Below are 19,776 nucleotides of genomic sequence, written 5' to 3'. Positions count from 1 at the left end.
GCAACCCCCCCCCCCCCCCCCCCCCATTAGGGAGTGCTCATTCTGGAGCCCATGGCCGGTTGCTGTGGGCTGCAACGCTGCTAGATCGGGCTTGTTGGAATGCAATATGGAGCATGCTCTCTATTCAACCTGCCACAGTAGATTGATTGGCTTTTGTCTCACTGATTAGAGGCAGCTTGTGTCTCTACACAACAAAATAAATACGTGAATAGACGGGTTGGGGGGGGGGGGGGGGGGGGGGGGGATAGACCTTCAGCTGTATCAAAAGGAAAATAAACTGAGAACTAGAGTGTACACTTCACTGAAATCAACTCGGAGACGATGCATCGCAGCTCTGGTAATGAGATGCTCGATTCCCTCTTGCCTACGCAATGATCAATGCTGCACAAGAAAACGGAAAAAATAGGGCCACCCTGTGCTGTTGACAAAGGTCCCTGTATGCAATGCTATGTTTAGTAGTCGCAGTGCTAATCTTTCAACTTTTACCCTTCGTAGAATTTTCCCATAGACCGCCGTATGTGGCAATGGTTGTTCCCTTTGCAGTGAGGACAGGGTGTCCAAGTTAAGCCGTTCTACTCAAATTCTAAATGCATTTGTATCAGATACCAAGTAACATTTGAACCCGATTTTAGTCTACCACACACAGCAGAGCCTCAAACAACCACTACAGAGGAATCCTAGCACATTAAAGCGTCCTTTGTCCCTGACTGCTGTGCCAATTACAGCTTATCATGTTACTCTGTCCAAACAGAGTGAGATACTTCAAAGCCGGTGTGAGAAAGTTTTGTTTTAGTATTTTTATTGCCAGATGTCATTACGTAGTACATATTCTGAACGAGCTTCAATATATAGTGTCATTGAACTGAACTGCAATTCCAGCCACTTTAAAGCAGAATATTTAAGGTCGATACCCTAAAAACCTTTGGGTCAATACAACCATGATTTGGCTCCGGAGATCCGTTTAATTTTTATGGCTTCCAAATCTACGCAGTCTCTATGATTACGGTTAAAGCTGACACCACTGTAGTGCCCACTAACGGAACTTGGCGCTCATGTTTATGCATCTAATTACTCATGTATACATAATTGCCTGATGAATCTGTCACTCTGCAGCTACCCTACAGAGTTGTTACAACAGTGTTGATAAGCAGAGCCTCAGGGGCCACATTAGTGAGGGGCTGCGGGTGGAGGTGCGGGTGGGGGTGCGGTTGGAGGTGCGGGTGGGGCTTCGGTTGGAGGTGCGGGTGTGGGTGCGGGTGGGGCTTCGGTTGGAGGTGCGGGTGTGGGTGCGGGTGGAGGTGCGGGTGGGGGTGCGGGTGTAGGTGCGAGTGGGGGTGCGGTACTTCCCCTCCAACCGAAGCCTGCAGCCACACTCAGCCACTCTGAGAAGCCTTTTCCTTTGAACTGTACTCCAGTACCGCTCAAATTGAATGACTCCCCTTCCTTGGGGTTTCGTTACAGAGGTGCGATCATTCCCAGGGGGCACCCATGCTGTCATACTGATAAATATATATGCATGCTTCTGGATGAGACCGTATATGCCAAATACTGGAAACACAAATATAAAATGCTCAATGATCTGATCGATTAATCTCTTTTAAAATGCAGTGCATCAGTGTGCAAGCTGTTACATATTAACTCAGAACTTGCGTGCAAACTTTAAATCAGCATACAGGGCAATGAATCAATACCGGAGCAGAGAAGAATCTGAAACCAAGCAAACCGCTGCCTTGTGAAAGCGAGTAAACAAGTTTACATTTTTTTTTACCATGTTCTTTGTTCTTTATTTCCACTTGTTATTATTGTCCTTGTACTGTTGTTGTTTAGAAATCTGCAATGCAAAGCTGAGTCAAATCCCCTAGTAATAATATTAATCCAATGTATTGTGAGACATCACAGGGAAGATCAGGGCGGTGCCGTTTTGAAAGCCACGGTTTCACCACAAAACACGTTTTTTGTGTTGCTGTTGCACCTGTCTTAAGGTAGAAAGAAATAATGGCTTTAAAAATCCATTCAACGATGGGCTGTTGCACGAGGACTTGTCTGTCTGTTCCGTGCTGGTACCATGGACGGCCATGGTTGGATAAAACTTTGTCATACTATTGCAGCCTCCTTTCTTATTATTTACTTATTTATTGACAGGCTTGTTTTCTTATTTTGTTTGTCATTGCTTTATTTCATTTCTCGTAAACCTCCTTCGGCTGCAGGTATGCGTGTTTTCACCAGGCTTCTCAAGTGCCATGAAAATAGAGATGTGATGTGATGAACACATTTTAGTCCCTTTTGTGCTCCTCTACAAAAGTGCCTCAGAGGACAGGAAACAGCCAACCTAGTGCGCCACACTGGGTGGGAAGGTCTTTTGCTAATAAAGTCATTATAATACTATAATATTAATTCTTTGATGTGTGTTGGCCTGCCAGAACTCCTTGGGTTCTCTTTTTCAGTCTATTTTCTCTTTTTTTATACTGAGAAGAAGCTGTTCAGGAAACAGATGGTAAAACATCAGTCATCCTTTAAGCCTTCTGTTTTACGAAATGATTAGCGAAGGAGTGTGGAAAGGTGCCCAGACGTGCCTGGGGGAGGAGCAGGAATCAGGTGCGCGGACAGGGACGTCTGGGGCGCACCCCATGGATACAACGGGCATCGCAAGCCCACGCCGTTGGCTTTTTGCGCCTTGCTCTGGGAGGCGGGGCGGGGCGGTGCCGAACTCTGTGGTGCGGCGGACATGGCGGGAGCCCCACCATGTAGAGGGTCCTACACAGTGCCGTTTCAAGGTATTTGGGGGCCCCAAGCAAAGACACCAACCGGGGCCCCCCCAACCTCCACACCAGAAATCTCATGCCCAAACCCCCCTCCGGCCAAAAAAAAAAAACATATCTGGCCGCAGTCCACCTTCAAGAACCACAGCATATACACCTCAAACTAACTACTTTACAAATTTACTACTTGTAGCTGAACATAGCAGATTTAAGTAAGGGATTACCCGGGACGTATATATTGTTTTTAGCCTACCTGCTGCTAAATTACACCATTTGTACAGGTAGGCCTAATTTATCCAGTGTAAATCATCACTTACCACTGTCTTGTGTTTTTTTTTAGGGGTGGGCATAGATTTGAAACTAGGGATAGAAACTAGGGAGTTTTTCCTTGCCACTGTCGCCTTTGGCTTGCTCACTGGGGGCTAGGACTCGGCACTTGTAAAGCTGCTTTGTGACAACAACTGTTGTAAAAAGCGCTATATAAATAAAATTTGATTGATTGATTGATTAATTTTTTTAATCTAGATTAATCTCACTGAAATCTTGAAATTAATCTAGATTAATCTATATTAAAATGGCTCATATGTGTGCTACCCAAGTAATAACTAAAAGTCAGCTTTTGAGATAGGGTTTCTTAATACAGAGGGTGCATTAGACCAGGGGCTCATCTCCTGTTTCCAAAATGCATCAATGACTGCTTGAGGAAGCTGTTCTACTTTGATACTTGAAGAAAAAAACATACTCAATAAAATGTGGGCTACTCGTGTTCAACGGTTTATTCAGTTAAACATGAATTTGTAAGCCTACATACTGTACATTAAAAGGGGTTGATAACATGTTTATTCAGCTAAACATGATATTTGAAATGTAAGCCAACATTTAGTACATTTAATCTCACGGACATAATTTGGGGGGGACTTTTTCAAAAGCCGGTTTGGTCCTCTGAAGTTTTAACGGTTAAAAATAAATATTTAAATAGCGACGAATCTAGCGCTAGGACCATGCAGAAAACGACCGCTCCGAGCTCCGCTCCGGTAATATTTTACGTTCCTAAAAATGAATTTTCCATGAAGCAAACCTGGCGACTTCGTGGCTGCATCCATGTAAACACACGTACGATTTTTAATTCACAGGTTTGAAAACTCGTTCTCGCCCCTACTGTGCAATTTGGTTAGGAATACAGCCGAGCTAAACTGTCAAGTTGAAAGTCATCATAGTTTGCTTACCCATTTAGTAGATATATTAACGGCGAAAATTTTTATATCGCCCGATAAGAGTATCAAATTAACGAACGCCGTTAACGGCCCACCACTAGTTTTTTGTGTTCCTCTTCCTTCTTTTGTTTTCTCTTTTGGCTTCCTGATGGATAAATTCGCTTCATGGTTAAGTTTCATATTTGCCGGCGTCTAAAACTTGGCTGTCTGCCAGGACAGTGTCTGCCTGCCTTCAGCAGCTGGTGGGAGGGGCCCCTTGAGGGGGATTCTGAGAACAGTGTCATTGCTCATGACTTTGAGAATGTAAAGGGGGGCTCACACAGTTTGTCGCTGCATTTAATTCTTAACCTGTTGTTGTCTGGGGGCCCCAGGCCAGCTTGGGGCCCCAAGCAATTGCCTGGTTTGCCTGCCCCATCGCGACGGGCCTGGTCCTACAGTGGACCAAGACACGCCCCCCACTAGCCTGCACAGCGAGAGAGCATAAATGTCTTAATGAGATGCATTCTTCTTAATCGCTTCCCATGTGCCAGTGGTGCTCCATGTCAGTAGATCAGGGTTTATTATGATGGAAGATGGTGATTGTGTGTGTGTGTGTGTGTGTGTGTGTGTGTGTGTGTGTGTGTGTGTGTGTGTGTGCACGTCTCACTTACCAGATGTGTGCTAGCAGGGGCTCGAGGGAAACATTCAGACAGCGGTAGAGGCTTCCCTGCAGGGAGGTCACCAGCTGGTCAGCACCAGACTCCAGACAGGATGCACTGATTAATACAACCTACAGCACTGGCTGGTGGTGACGAATTTCTGGCATGATATAGAGCTCAATAAACTGTAGCTTATCTGTGGACCTCTTTTTTCTTCATGTATGTAAATGTAGCTGCTCCGACTAGGTTTGACGCTCAAAATACAGCGCTTTTGCTCCAAGGATGCACTCTGAACAGCGGCCGACGGCGTTGCGCAGTGATGTTCATGTATCGGTTCGTTATCGAGGGGGAGTGGTCTCTCGAGCTGCCAATCATCCATGGCAGAGGGATGGTGGGGATTAAATCTCTTGGCTCGGTTGCTAGTCCAGCCCTTCTTAATTTCCGATTTATTTTCAGAAAAGGCTTGGAGGTCTTAGGTCCGCCATGCCAGCGTTACCGTAGGCTAGGGAGCACTGGGGGGAGGCTTTGGAGCCATTAGCATGAGCTGCATGAGGCCGGCATGGTCTGCGGATCCGTCGGGAACAGGACCCGATCCCTTCCCCCTCCGCTATCACGGGGCAATCAGCCTCCGTGATTGCGCTGCATTGCGGGGATTTGATCCCTCCGATTACGCTCGTGTGGGGGATGGGTGGAGGTGGAGATAGAGGTGGAGATCCCCCTTCCCCTGGCTGGTCTCAGGGCTGGTTGAAGAGGTTTGGAACGCTGACTGTAGAGCGAGCCGCACTCATGGTGGGCCGCAGCACAACAGAGAATTCATCAAGTCCGGTCCTCTAAGGATTCCCCTTTTAATGAGACTTATAACAGCTTGACTGTAGCTACACATCCATTAAAAGTGCAGCCCAATGATGATTTCTTGCTCTAGATTTTGCCACTATTCTTTTCTCATTCACCTGCTTGGTTAATTAACTTGTCTTTAATCTCCTCTGTTTCCATTACAGATTAGCATCTTGGAGCGGCAAATATTTGATTTTCTTGGTTACCAGTGGGCACCGATTCTCACAAACTTTATCCACATCATCACAGTGATTCTGGGCCTCTTTGGGACAGTGCAGTTCAGACCGCGATACGTGACTGGGGTGAGTTTGCAGATATTTCTACATTTTCGCACCACGTCGAACTCTCCTCGGTGATCCCGCCTCAGCGTTTTCATTGTGGTTGTACCACTGTTAGTAGCAAATCAAATCGTGTTTTACGCCTTCCTCAAAAAGCCTCAGATATAAATATAAGTTTAGCCTTCCTCTGCATCAGCGTATCCTGGGGGTCTTTGTTCAGGCCTGTGGAATTGATGTGGTGACTGTGTCCAATGGCGTGTCAGTAAGGACAAACATCATTCATGCTCTACCGGGTGAGAAGCCTGGTCCCAGTACACAGGAACAGAAGATCCCTGATATGATGGCCTTTCATTCAAATGAGGTATTACAGTCGTTTAAATTCCAGCCACCTACAGGGAGAGGGAGAGAGAAGCATTTAAAAGAGAGAGAGTGTCTTCCATATACTTCAGGTACACCCTGCTCCAGTGCAGAGGGTCAGAATCCAGCATTTCTGTCATTTCTGGTGGGTGGGAAGTGGTCCGATATATTATGAAATGACCGACCTTTGCTGGAGTCTGGCCCTCCACAACCAGAGTTGGGCACCCCAGTCCCACTCAGAAGCTGTGGAGTGTGAATGCATCCAGGCACCGCAGTGGACCGCAGGCATAATTGAAGCCGGTCCCTGGCTCCGCTCCTGCCAAGAGATGTGTGTGAAGCTGCCACTACAAAACATCAGCTTCAGTCTGCGTGGAAGCGAAGCGTGGCGCTCTGGCCTGTGTGACCCAGCCCCAGGCACCCAGGAGCTTCCATACATCTGTAAAGAAGCCGGCCTGCTCCTGGGACCGCTGCTGCCCAGAACCTTCCATCTAAGGCCCTCAGTAAACAGGCGGCTTTGCTAACATCGTCGTCGCACGCTAGTCCTGCTTTTCAACTGCCATTCACAATAATTCTCCTTCTCTCAACTTTGCATAACTAAATCCTTAGCAAAAATGTTTGCCAAGGAGGCTACATTATTAGTCTTTTACTGTCACTGCCGTAAAATGGAGGTTAAATACATTCGCAATGCCCTGGCAGATACATTAGCTGGACAAATTCAGTAGCTAGCCTGGCAGCGTGCTTTGAATGAGAACAAAACTCTCAAGCACAGTGGAAATGTTTATACTCACCAAATGGCACCTTCTGGGTCCCTTTTCAGTCAGGCCAAACAGTGTTGAAAAGGCACCTTGAGCATGTGGCTTCTTATGGAGCACTGCATGTCCATCACTAAGTACACTCTGAGCAGGCAGGGCCAGTGTGGAAGGCTTCTCACCATATGGTACATCATTGCACCTTTTGGTTTGAGTCTGGGTAATACAAATAAGTTTCCCATTTCATCCTGCCTGTGTGTGTTATATTTCAGGCACATCATCCAGACAAGATTGCATTTAAAGATCACCCCCCCTTCCTAACACATCTCAGGAAGCCGCAGTTTACATTTTAATCTGGAGCAAAAAAAGAAAAAGAGAAGTTGTTCTGGGTTTGGACTAACAAGCGGCGGGCTGGTCACTAATCTTTTAATGGATTTATTCATGACTTTCATCATTTTTAGTTTTGCTTCTCAAGGACACAAGCTGTGTGCACTGGGCGGATTGGGGTTTTGTTTTTTTTTGGGGAGGTTGTTTTGCTGTGTTTTGTCTTCTTGTGGTATCCGTGCTCTGCTCACGCCTGTGCACGGATATTTGACTCATTGTTTTTGATTCTTATGGCGCTGTTTTGACAAGCTTCAGCGTATGCAGCCGAGAGAAAGCTGCCCCCTCACACACTCCTACGCAGTCTCTCGGCTACGCCGGGGGAAGGCAGCCGTCTCCTGGCAGATCTCGGATCTGTGAAAGAGGGTCTTAAGGCGCACGTATCAGGGAATTAATTACAGAGAAAGCATCCCACTTCATGCTTTTGCAAACCAATTAATCACACGTATGTAAAAGTGGGTTTACTTGGCTCCTTACCATTTTGGATGCGATTTTAATCAGGTTTGTGTCTCTCTTCCCCAGTATGCCGTCTGGCTGGTGCTCTGGGTCACCTGGAACATCTTCATCATCTGCTTCTACCTGGAAGTGGGTGACCTTTCCAAGGTAACGAAAGGTTCTTTTTTTTTTTTTCTAATTCAGGGCAGGAGGAAGGGAGTCCGTGCCAGAGGTAGATATATATTATCTAGAGCCAGAGGGAGGATTTTAGCAAGCAGGTTATTTGCAGGTGTCCGTCCTTTTAACGGCAGCTGCATCCTCACTCCCTCCACCCTCCACCCCCCACCCCCACCCCACACCATTGCAAACAGATCGTATATTATCGACTGTGAAGCGTTGAGAGAGCTGTTCTCTGCCTTTGTGTCAGCACGCAAGGTCGTTGGTAAGAGTGGAATTCTGTCGTCTCTCACTGGAAACTGCTCAAGACGTCATTACTGGTCTACGGTTGCTTTTGCTGGGCTACAGTAATGCTTTCATATAGATTGGAATGTATGAAAACATTACCGTCTTCATTAGTCTCCCATTTCTCAGTTTTATTTCAAAGGATAAACGATTCCATAATCTATCCTTTGCTCATAAGTGTACAAGAATAAGGAAAGATAGAATTAAAATGTCAAAATGTCAGATATTGTAGCCAGTTACATGACAAACCAGCAATGTAAGTTGATTATCAAATCTATCAGGCATTCTATGTATATTACATTATAACTGGGGAAGTGATGGCTCCTTTTGAGTATCTGAGACATGTTCAGGTCATATTGTGCTTCCTGTCTAATGCTCATTCCTGTGTTTTGCTCATAAATGTAAATTACGTCCTTTGCTCAGAGCCCCACAGACCTTTGGTCCCCCAAGTTCATAATTGTGAGCCCCATAATAAGGCTGCCATTGTCATGGTTACCAAGGTCATGGTTACCATTGTCATGGTTACCAAGGTCATGGTTACCATTGTCATTGTTTCCAAGTGTCACACCCAGCACGAGGAACTTGTCTATTGTCTTGGGCGGTAGTTTGGTACAGCGAATGCTCGGAAAAACGACACGGATTGTGTTCAGGGTTCTGAGTTTGTCGTGCGGTAGATCAGACACACACTGAGTGGAGGTGAAGAATGGTCAAGAGTGAATGATAATGCAGGACTAGTGTTGTGGGGGTTACGCAGCACCACTGGACTGGATCCCTAATGATGAAAAATGGGACCCTGGCTACTGCATGGGTGTTTTTTTTTTTATTTGTTTGTTCCTTAGTTGCACAGCTCTGCACCGGGGATTGATTATTTCATCATTAAATCACCCTGTTGGTTGCCTGGTGCTTCTGCTCCCCTTGTTGATCTGTCACCACTGTACAATCTTATCAACCATCTCGGACAACAGATGGGACCTTCACGTTACGCCAGCTTCTGCTTCTTTTTGGTGCAGTGGTGGCAAAATGTCTGACTTACGGATTGCCTTTTCAAGTCCGCCAATCTGTCTTGGGAGATAGCCTCCAAAGCTTCCAGGTGTGGGGGGCCCATGGGCTTTGCTCTGCGGGGAAGCACGAGGCCAAGCAGCACCAGAAGACCAGACATCCGTTTGAGGTTAGATTCGAGCTGTTATCAGACTTTCGTTGAGTTTGCAGACGCATGAAACATAATGACCTGGGAGAAATCCTCCACACCTTCTCTCAGCAAAATCAGCTGGATCACAGGTGCTTCCTGCTCCTTTTAGGGGCAAAAGAGTTTTAAGGCGCTCCAATCTTCCACTCTGCTGATAGCCTTTCCTACAAGCAGCATTCGCAAAACGACGGTGCCGTCTTGCGCATGGAGCTAGACGTACCTTGAGAAGCTACGTTGAGAAGAGCCCCCTCAGTCCGCCGGGCAGACCCAACGTAGCCAGTTTTCTGGAGAGTCGTAGACGTGTCACTGCCTACGGGATAGAAAAACGACACTCCGCTCGAAACAAAACCTCGCCGCTGCCCCCCGCGGTCCACCTGGTCGCCAAGCAGAAGGCGGCGGCAGAAGCCAAGACGCCCACGGCGATTTTGCTTTGTGAATCCAGCACCCAGTTTGAGTGCCACATCTTTCTTTAATTAGTCATCGAAGTAATAGCGTATTAGTTACCATGATTTATTTCCTTGCGTCGGGGGCGGCTTATGATTTATTAATGTAGGTGTAATGTGTTTAACCAGGAAAGAATCCATCGAGCCCCACAGAGACGAACACAATTAGATTTAGATCACACGTAAACAAATGAAGATAAATAAACGACAAATCCAACACTCTTTTTCATTAGGTCTTGCAGGCTTGCGTGCAGGTCAAGACAAGCTCTGACTCTCTCATGAAGGAGGCATATCACCTTGTTGTGCCACGGGCAGATAGCGGAAAGACTGACAGAATTGATTGACACAAATACAATTTTGCTCCCTGGAAAAAAAAAAAAAACGGTCCTTGTTGTTTGCGTTCCATGGTGTCTGCCATTCTGGGTCAATCTAATTTGCACTTGTAGAGAAAAGTAATATCTTCTCCCCTTCACAACAGGAGCGATGGTTGCAGTCCCTGCTTTGCGGTATACGAAAAGCCCCACGTCGGGGCGGATCGTCTTTTGTGTTTGCATATTGGAGTGGCCGGAGGGCGGAGCCATCACCGCAGGGGACCGGTCGGGGACCGAGCTGAAATGTCAGAGGGGTGTGGCCGGAGGAGGCCGGGCCTGGAGAGGTGGGAAGAAGTTAATAACACAGTGGCCTCCTCTAGAAGGGAAGCACACACGGATGGCTGGCTGTGGGGGAGGAGTGGAGGAGGAGTGGAGGAGGGGTGGAGGAGGGGTGGGGGAGGTATGGGGGAGGGGTGAGGGAGGGGTCGGTTCACTGGCCGCAGCCAGCGCACCGTGTATTAGGGCTGTATGGACATGCACACCGCACTGCTGTACTGTTGCTATGTGCTGCTATTGCGATGAGCCTTGTGAGGAAGACCAGGGAATACCTGATTTGACATGGTTAAAAACTGGGTTTGGCCTGAGTTATCTTGACCAAAATTGTTTACGTTTGTTGGATCACGTGAATATTGTCATTCATCAGAAGAACATTCCAGAATGTCCTCTGGAATGAGGGTGGATATGCAGAGAGCACGCAATAAAAAAATATTTGAATTGTTAGAGGGCTCCTTGGCAAATTGCTGGCCTCTGCAGTATCAGGGGTGTAAAGGCTTATATTGCACTGATGATATTATTACTATGTATTAACCTCTAGATGTGGTTTGAGAAGCACACTGACTCTACCTGAAGCCTCTTCTTTCAAGCATGTATAGTTAACCCCAGATCAAATACTTCTGGCAACTGCAGCTGAGGCCAGACTTTGAACAGATCTTTGTCTCTGGCCGGGATTATGTGCTGTACAGTAAACATGCGTCATCTATAGACCCCACTCACCCCACTCAAGCACTATTCCTGTTTGACTGCACTCATTCAAAAAAACTGAAAATCTGCTCAGCGGCTCTGTTGAGATTTGAATAATCTTGGTAACAGTAACCTTCTGACTCTCCAAAACTCTTCCCCTTCCATTAAAATAAAGCAAATGTCACTGAAATGTGAAGTTGTTATGCTGTCGTTCACACTGACACAGCTCTAGGCTTGTATACTGATAAACCTCAGCCCCACTGGTTACAGTGCACAATTAATTCGACGGACAATTCATATAAAAGAACGCTTCATTTGCACCTTTGTGCGTGGCTTTTGTGTTTGGGCAATTGCACCAGATTTCCCTGCGTGAGTGCAAACAGGTTGATGGGTTTGATGTTGCCGAGTTGATTCTCTCTCCAGCACCTGCGTGCGCCGTTAGCATAATCACCGTAAACGCACGCGGGCCCATTATTCCCTCCTTTTGAAGGACGTCAGACTAATGGGGATACGCTTCCTAATTTCCGGAGCTTTTTAAACGGATGGGAAATCGGCGGCAACACCGCGCTAGCACCCGGTTACCTGAGCAGCGCATCGCATTGACCAGCATTACCGGCGTTTGCTCCACGCTGATGCAACCAGCAAGTTAAATGTCTGCTGTTGTGCTTAAAGCCCAGCAGAGCGGGGTTTTTTTTGCCCATGCTCTCGCTTTGCTGTTGGTGAAGGCTATGCTTGCCTAATTTCTTTCTCATGCAAATTGCAGAGATGTCCTGTGGCATTGAACATATGGAAATCGTCTGCGAGGTTTTCCACGCGAGCAGGAACGCTCGCTGAAAGCAGCTTGCGCGTGTCGCTACATCCCGCACTCTCCGCTTCGTCTGGAAACATCTGCGGTACCTTCAGACTTTGGGATTGAAGGGCCGCCATCCCCTTCCACGAGGTAGACGCGCCCGCGTTGAATTAACCCTTGCAGCATCAGGTCTGACATCACACCTTCGAGATGACGCATCTGTTTGTATTCTCGATAACGAAACCACAGTGGTCGTCCCGAGGGGCGGAGCTTGGCAGATAGGATTTATTCATCAACTTCACGGGCATCCATCCTTAAAACTTTTAACAAGTTTGTTTCGTCTCATGACTTGCCATTTGTTATATTGATAGTTCTGTGTTGCTGCAGAAGGTGATATTGTTGAAGCTGGTGACTCAATCTATAAAACGGAGTTGCTCTAGGTTTATCTTTGCCCTTTACTGTGACGGGAGCTTTAAATGCATCACACCTGGGCTCTGTCAGCAAACTCAGGGTCTCCTCATATACAGTAAAATGGAGGAATCCTGATAAACTGTCAAGGGGCTAAAAATGATAAGGTGATTTATAGTCAATTTCACTGGGAAGTGGAGAAAAAAAGGCTGAGCCTGTCAGCTCCAGGCCCCTTTGAACAAATGAGTTATAGTCCATGTGCTGGCTCAATAAGGCCATCATTTCCCATCAGCACCCATCACCACCACTGCCCCAGTGAGAGTGGAGAGAGGCCTGGGGATTGTAGTTTTCAGAAGATGAGTCTATGGGAGTCATATGTGTGTTTGCCCACCTAGTCTATGCCACACTTTTTCCACCTGTTAATCAGACAGAGGATTTATGTTTTAGCGCTCAGTTAAGAATCAGTAGCTTTTTGCCCCCGTCTTCACAATGCTCGTCGAGTTAAAGTCTCAGTCCTTGGCCTGAAACCTTGAACTGTTCGGGGGAAAAACGGGAGTCATCAGAGTCATAAATTGGTCCTTTGATTCCTTTGAAATTCTGTTTGTCCACACATGGGTGTGAGTGTGCTTCATGGAAGACTTAGAGAGCTAACATATCTTGATCTCTTAAGGTTCTGCGTGAGCAGTATGGGACCCTCACTAAGACTTTTATCCACCAGTTGCTTGAACGTGTGCAGTGTCACTGTCGCTCTGCCCTTTAGCTTTACTTTCTGTTATATCAGTGAAAATAGCCTAAGGCATCAGAACCATATTATACAGATGTATAAGAGCACAGACCAGGGCATCTAGTTTCTCATTAATATGAGTTTTTCTAAAAAAGAAAATAGACACTCGAGTGATTCACCATGGCATAATTAGTATCTATTTCAGGCTCACCACTATGAGTCTTACAGCCTTTTAGGGGGAAATCTATATATCTGATTTCCTATTATTTAAATTGATCTGAACCTTTTGTTGAATAAGTCCCTAAAACTACCTGATGCCTGCTTTTATTGAGCTATTTCTAGCCTTTCAGGACCTGTTGCTGACACCAAATGAAAGAGCTAACATCAATTTCAACATGGTCCAGATGCACCGGTTTGGTCAAAGCGTAAAGTACTTCCTCTGGTAATGCAAATGGAGTCTTCCTTTTCCATCCCCCCTTTGAATGTGTTTCTGCATAATACAGCAGCATCATTACATACACTGTGGGGTTCTGTAAGGGATTGTGGAGGTTGCGCGTACAGCCATTCAGATGCGGCGAACACTTTTGTGTGTTGAATGACTCTTATGGGTTTTTCTTCTAGCATGATAAACCATGCCAACTTGGGATTTCAACATCAAAACGTAATGCTTTCGGCGTTTAAAGAACTCAGAAAGCTGATTGGGATAGGTTTTTACTAAATCCTTTACTGCAGGTTTAACCGTTCCTCAGCAATTCTTTACCAAAGGGTTTTACTTGACAATGAAAGCATAACTGGCAGATTCTCATAAACTGTTTCTTTCCAGTGTGTATATGCAGCAGGGGACTGTGGTTGCACAGGCAACCACAATCACCCCCACAGGTGACCGCTATACTGTAGCAGAATGCGTGGCAGTTTGCTATGGGTTAAACTGCAGGAGGCAGGGAGCTCTGTTGGCAGTCCATCTCTGATGAATACGGAGCTGTATAAAGGGCCCTCAGTGTCATTAGAGATGACAACGAGGGTTCGTATTCCAGAGCGCCATTAAGATTAGAGTGACACTAATGCGGTGCCTAGACACTCTATGAGCTTGTAGGAGTCTTACCTCTGGCTAGGTGCTTGGGGGGGGGGTTGTATTCTCCCTTTCTTTCTCACACTTTACAGGAGTGCAGGGGGCACCCCGCATTCTGTTAATTTCAATTAACTTTATTAATCATGACGTGTCTGAGGCCAAGGAAGTTCACATTCTTGGGCAAACAATGGGGAGTTTGTCATTTTTGTTGTTTTTCGGTAGGGATCTTGAGGGAGGCCACGTTCATCACCAATTCCCTTTCAACAGCCTGGAAGCTACTACTATCAATCATGCCACATCAGGGGGTCTGCGTTCACGTCCCACTGCTTGCTTGCTGAGGGAACATGTCATCCGCAGTGTCACTCTGCAGAGAAAAAAAAAACAACAAAACAAACACGCAAACAGAGTGACACCCCACACATGCGCTCTCCCAGAAATCAACACATCCACAGGCGTATTATCCAGAGAGTTTATCTCCATTATTTAATCATTCAGAACCTGGAATCACACATCAGAGCAGTTGCCTTCGAATGGGTTTCAAATAGGTTGACTCAAAGTGTACCGTGTGGCTATGACACGCAACGCAGCAACTCGCCGCCCCGGCAAATAAAAAAAGTGAAATGAGAGTAAACCAGTGAGGCGCGGTAATTCTAGCCTCGCATGCATAGTGGCTGCGCGCTTCAGTGAAGAGCTGTGATCTCCCGGGCTGAAGTGAAATCCGACAGCGAGCCAACTCGTCAGAGGCACGAAGACGGTGATTTGCCCAAGGCTCTGTGATTGACGCCGTTTGACCGACAGGTCATCTGGAGAGGACCTTGTCATTTCTAACATGGCTTCCAGAGCCGAGAGTGTCAGCGGAGAGGATGAGTGGGAGCTCGGCTCGGCTCTGCTCTCACGACGAGGAGCATTGCAGGGTCCGTGTGAAGGTGACGGTGTTTGGTGGAGGAGAAAGGTGCTGAGAAGATGCAGATAGCCATGGCTTCTGAGAGCGCTCAGTCTCCGTTCTTCTCCATAATGAAATCTACTATGTATGACTGCTGTTTGAGTCTGTGGCCCACACGTTTAGAGGTCACACGTAAGGGCTCAGAAACCGTTTGTGCGAACACCTGAGATGCGATTTAAAACCCGTTCTGCGCTAGATATGGCAGCTTAAAAAATAGATGAGAGAAACAAGTGATTGACCTCAGATAGACTACATTCAGATGTTTCATCTTAGAACAGTCTAGGCACTGATTAACGTTCCCCGTACTGCGACAAATTCACAGAAGACATTATCTAAATCTAAAATGTCAGGAAGTTCACTATATTGCCAAAGGTATTTGCTCACCCATCCAAATTATCTCCATGGCCACAGGTGTATAAAATTAAGACTCAGTGAATTCCAGTGTGGAACTGTGATAGGATGCCACCTGTGCAACAAATCCAGTCGTGAAATTTCCTCACTCCTAAATATTCCACAGTCAACTGTCAGCTGTATTATAAGAGAATGGAAGTGTTTGGGAATGACAGCAACTCAGCCATGAAGTGGTAGGCCAGGTAAACTGATGGAGCGGGGTCAGCGGATGCTGAAGGGCATAGTGCGAAGAGGTGGACAACTTTCTGCAGAGTAAATCACTACAAATATCCAAACTTCATGTGGCCACTGTTCAGATTAGCTCAAGAACAGTGTGCAGAGAGCATCATGGAATGGGTGTCTATGGTCGAGCAGCTGCATCCAAGCCATACATCACCAAGTGCAATGCCAAGCGGAGGCACGTTCTCTGGAGTGACGAATCTGATGGACAAGTCTGGGTTTGGCGGTTGCCAGGGGAACGGTACTTGTCTGACTGCATTGTGCCAAGTGTAAAGTTTGGTGGAGGGGGAGTTGTGGTGTGGGGTTGTTTTTCAGAAGCTGGGCTTGGCCCCTTAGTTCCAGTGAAAGGAACTCTGAATGCGTCAGGATATCAAGACATTTTGTACAATTTCATTCTCCCAACTTTGTGGGAACAGTTTGGAGCTGGCCCCTTCCTCTTCCAACATGACTGTGCACCAGTGCACTAAGCAAGGTCCATAAACACATGGATGGCAGAGTCTGGTGTGGATGAACTTGACTGGCCTGCATAGAGTCCTGACCTCAACTCAATAGAACACCTTTGGGATGAATTAGAGCAGAGACTGAGAGCCAGGTCTCCTCGTCCAACATCAGTATGTGAGCCCACAAATGCACTTCTGGAAGAATGGTCAAAAACGGTGGACCAACGTCATATTGAACCCTACGGATTAGAATTGGGATGTAAGTTTAGCTCATATGTGAGTCAAGGAAGGTGAGTGAATACTTTTAGCAATATAGTGTATTACTGATTAGACATTACTTTGTAGAATCATGATATTCTGAAGTGTTTGTCTACCATACTGCTGTGTTGAACTTTTCACCTTGGTGAGCAGATAGGTAAAGACACACACTTACTGGTCATTTTGATTAGGAACACCTGTATACCTGCTCAGTCACGTAATTATTCAGTCAGCCTATCAAGCGACAGCAAGCACAATACATAAAATCATGCAGAGATGGGTCAAGAGCTTTGGTTAATATTCATATCAAAAATCTAAACGGGTAGACAAATGTGACCTGAGTGTCTTTGACTGGAGCATGGTCGATGGTGCCAGATGGGCTGGTCCGAGTGTGTAAGAAACTGCTGCTTCTGGGATTTCCTCGCACGACTCTCTAGAATTTACAAAGAAGCATGCAAAACAGCATAAATACATAGAAAGGCTGATGAGATAGGTCACAGTAGAATAGTCAGACTTGATTTGAGCTGACGAGAGGGACAAGGTAACTCAAATAACTGCTCTTTACAACCATGTTGAGCAGAAAACGTCTCAGATGCATAACCTGTCAAGGTGAGTGGGCTACATCAGCAGAAGACCTCATCAGTGTCCACTCCTGTCAGCCCAGAAACATAAAATGAGGCCAACGTGGGCACAGGCTTACTGAAACTTGGGAGTTGAAAATTGGAAAATGCATTTCGATTTCTGCTGCAACTTGCAGATTGTGTAATTTGGCATAAACAGCATTAATTCATTTATCCAACCTATCGTGTGTCAACAGTTCAGTTCACTTGTGTCTTTGACACACGGATATGCCCTTAATACCGAGCATCATTTGAACAATAGAATACCTTTATAATCACAGTTTACTGTTTTATAATGGCTACTACCAGCAAGAAAACGCACAAGTCATCTCATGTTCCGTGAACATGACAAGCAGTTCAGTAGACTTCAGTGGCTCTGAATTCTCCAGATCTGAACCCAATAGATGATGTTTGGTTAGGCAGTAGAGCAGGCAGATCGCAGAATAAATTAAACTGACAAATCTTCAACAGTTCTATGATATTATTATGTCAACATGGATTATACGCAGTGTTCCTATAACTGATAATAACACTGATATGGTGTTACTATTAAAGTGTCCAGTGAGTATACATAATAGCTGTCTTTGAAAAGGTTTGACTCATAATATATTTTGGCAAATCAGAGCTTCTGGTGATCTGACAGACATTCTAGGCTGCTGGTTTCGTTAGCTGTTTGCAGCAGATCGCAGGTTGCAGTAGGCCTTTAGTCTGTTGTGATCTGACGCTTCATAAATTGATCTTTTATTTCTGTGTCAGTTTCATTCATTACCTGTTGGGAAATAATTGCAACTCATTTTCAGATTGGTTTTACTGTGCAAGCGTATAGCGCATCGTTCTCGTCAAAGCCAGATGAACTCCATCTACAAGACCGACAACTCAGAAGGAATCCTGGGTCTAAACGTTTAGACTAGAGAACCCCATTATTTTGCTCTCACTGGACAAGATCTTTGCAATGTGATGGTGAGTCAGCTCTTTGGTGTCTCACGTTCTGCAAAGCGTACTGGGTCCAGACCCCACTTTACCCCGGAGAACATGAATATTTAATTGTGGTTAGGATGGTCGGAGATGCACTATCCTGTGCTGAACAGCAGCTTTTCCTGCACGGAGTCTAGCGTTTAAAAATCACATTTCAAACACAATTCGATTACCCTTTGAAGAAATGTCGTATTGCAGCAAAATACTCGAATATCGTTTTACCACGCGTATTCCTGCAGTGGCTCTCAGACATGTTCTTGACCCCTTTTGTATGCCATTGCAAAAACACGAAAGCACTTCGGAAGTTGAAATGATACACCGATATCAAGTGCATCTCCACTGCCTGATTAGACTAGAAGATACAAATGCAAAAAAATGTTTAAAGCACTAAGGTTATATGATATTCCATTTTTATTATTTGCAATTTGTTTGCTTGTATAAAAGTGAAACAAAAACATCTTCCCTCACCTCCACAAAAAAAAAAGCACCTGCACTTAAAGCGTGGTTAGTTAGTGCTCCAGATCTTCCAGGAGAACATGATGGACTGTTCTAAAGGTCAAGCTCCACTGCTAATTGCTTGGAGGGAAACGGCTGCTTTTGTAGACACCACTGCATAATAAATTGAACTTAATTAATGTAAAAATTCCTTTCCACTCTCTTGCATTTTCTCTTGTAAGTACATTGCAATAAACACAAAATTGAGATTTTTTACATCAAGATTTGACACAACCAGCCACGCTTGCACAGTGTGATGCTTGTCTCGGGCTGGGGAAAAAATTCTGCATAATTCCTGTGCATAAATTTTTAGGTGGTAAAAAAAAGGAAAAGGTTTGAGAATAAATGATGTAGGGTTTTCCATAACAGTGAGACATAGATCCTTTACACAAATAATAACCCTCATTAAAGAAAAAAAAAGTCTTACAATGCAAATAAAAGCTCCCAGAGCTGCCTTTGGCTGTATTTCTGCTGTTCCCAAAACCGATTGCCCAGGATTCAGAGAGAACGAAAGCAGGCAGCCAAGCAACAAAAAATAAATTAAACCTTCAGCAGCTGCTCCTGTTTCTGCTATAAATCTGTCGCACGGTCTCTGTCAAACAGTTGCAAATACTAAGTACAAGGGGGAGAGAGAGAGAGGGGGGGGCAAAGACAGAGAAGGAGAGAGATCATTTAACAGAAAAAGATATTAAATGTGTGCACTCACTTCATACCTGTCTGAACTGAAATGACTTTATATTTTCATGAAGCGTAAACGTGATGAAGCGGACTGTAGCGCCTAATGTCTTTACTGTGGTTTGTCTTTGATGGGCTTTTCCAGCCAGCGCTGCTCTACTCATAATCATTAAAGCCAGCATGTGTCATTGGGTCATTTGTATGAAGTGTGTGACTGCAGACTATTTCGAGGGCTTCTTTGGCAACCTGCAGAGAGCAATTTAGGTCTTATGTAAGGTGTGCATCTGCTGATATCTCTCTCCTGTTTGATGGTAAATCCAGAAAATGGGTCACCCAGAAGCAGGCAGGGCCACAACTGCCTTGTGATGGTTCTGACTTGTGACTGTGGCGTTTTGTGTATGAAGCGTGGCAAAATTAGCGCTTTCAGTGTTCCAGGAGTGACTGCAGCCATCAGGAGTCCACGCTAACATCTGGAGCGCAGTAACGACTTTGGGGCACAGCAGGATCGTCGTCGGTCTAGTGTGCTAGGGGAGAGGAAGACGGGAACCCTTGCCTGAAATATCCACGCGTCGTATTTTGAATCTTGCCTGTGCATTATATGAGTCATCAGGCAGAAATGCAAAACTTGTTTTTAAAACTTCCCTCCCCGACACAAACAAGCACGCCTTAGGCAGTGTTGTCT

At 45.7% G+C, this 19,776-nt stretch overlaps 1 protein-coding gene across 1 annotated transcript in view; it reads left to right on the top strand.

Moving 5' to 3' along the window:
- Positions 1–19,776, top strand: part of nkain2 (sodium/potassium transporting ATPase interacting 2) — a 99,877-nt gene that overhangs the window by 29,372 nt on the left and 50,729 nt on the right. Inside the window, exons 2-3 of the mRNA XM_077017850.1 lie at positions 5,610–5,747; positions 7,733–7,813. Of these exons, the coding sequence (XP_076873965.1) occupies positions 5,610–5,747; positions 7,733–7,813 (219 nt within the window). The remainder of the gene's footprint in view (positions 1–5,609; positions 5,748–7,732; positions 7,814–19,776) is intronic.

The sequence above is a fragment of the Brachyhypopomus gauderio genome, chromosome 9 (genome assembly GCF_052324685.1).
Source record: "Brachyhypopomus gauderio isolate BG-103 chromosome 9, BGAUD_0.2, whole genome shotgun sequence".
In the NCBI taxonomy this organism is placed as follows: Eukaryota; Metazoa; Chordata; class Actinopteri; order Gymnotiformes; family Hypopomidae; genus Brachyhypopomus; species Brachyhypopomus gauderio.
The sequence above is the reverse complement of the archived record's forward strand: the minus strand, read 5'-3'. Positions and strand labels throughout refer to the sequence as shown.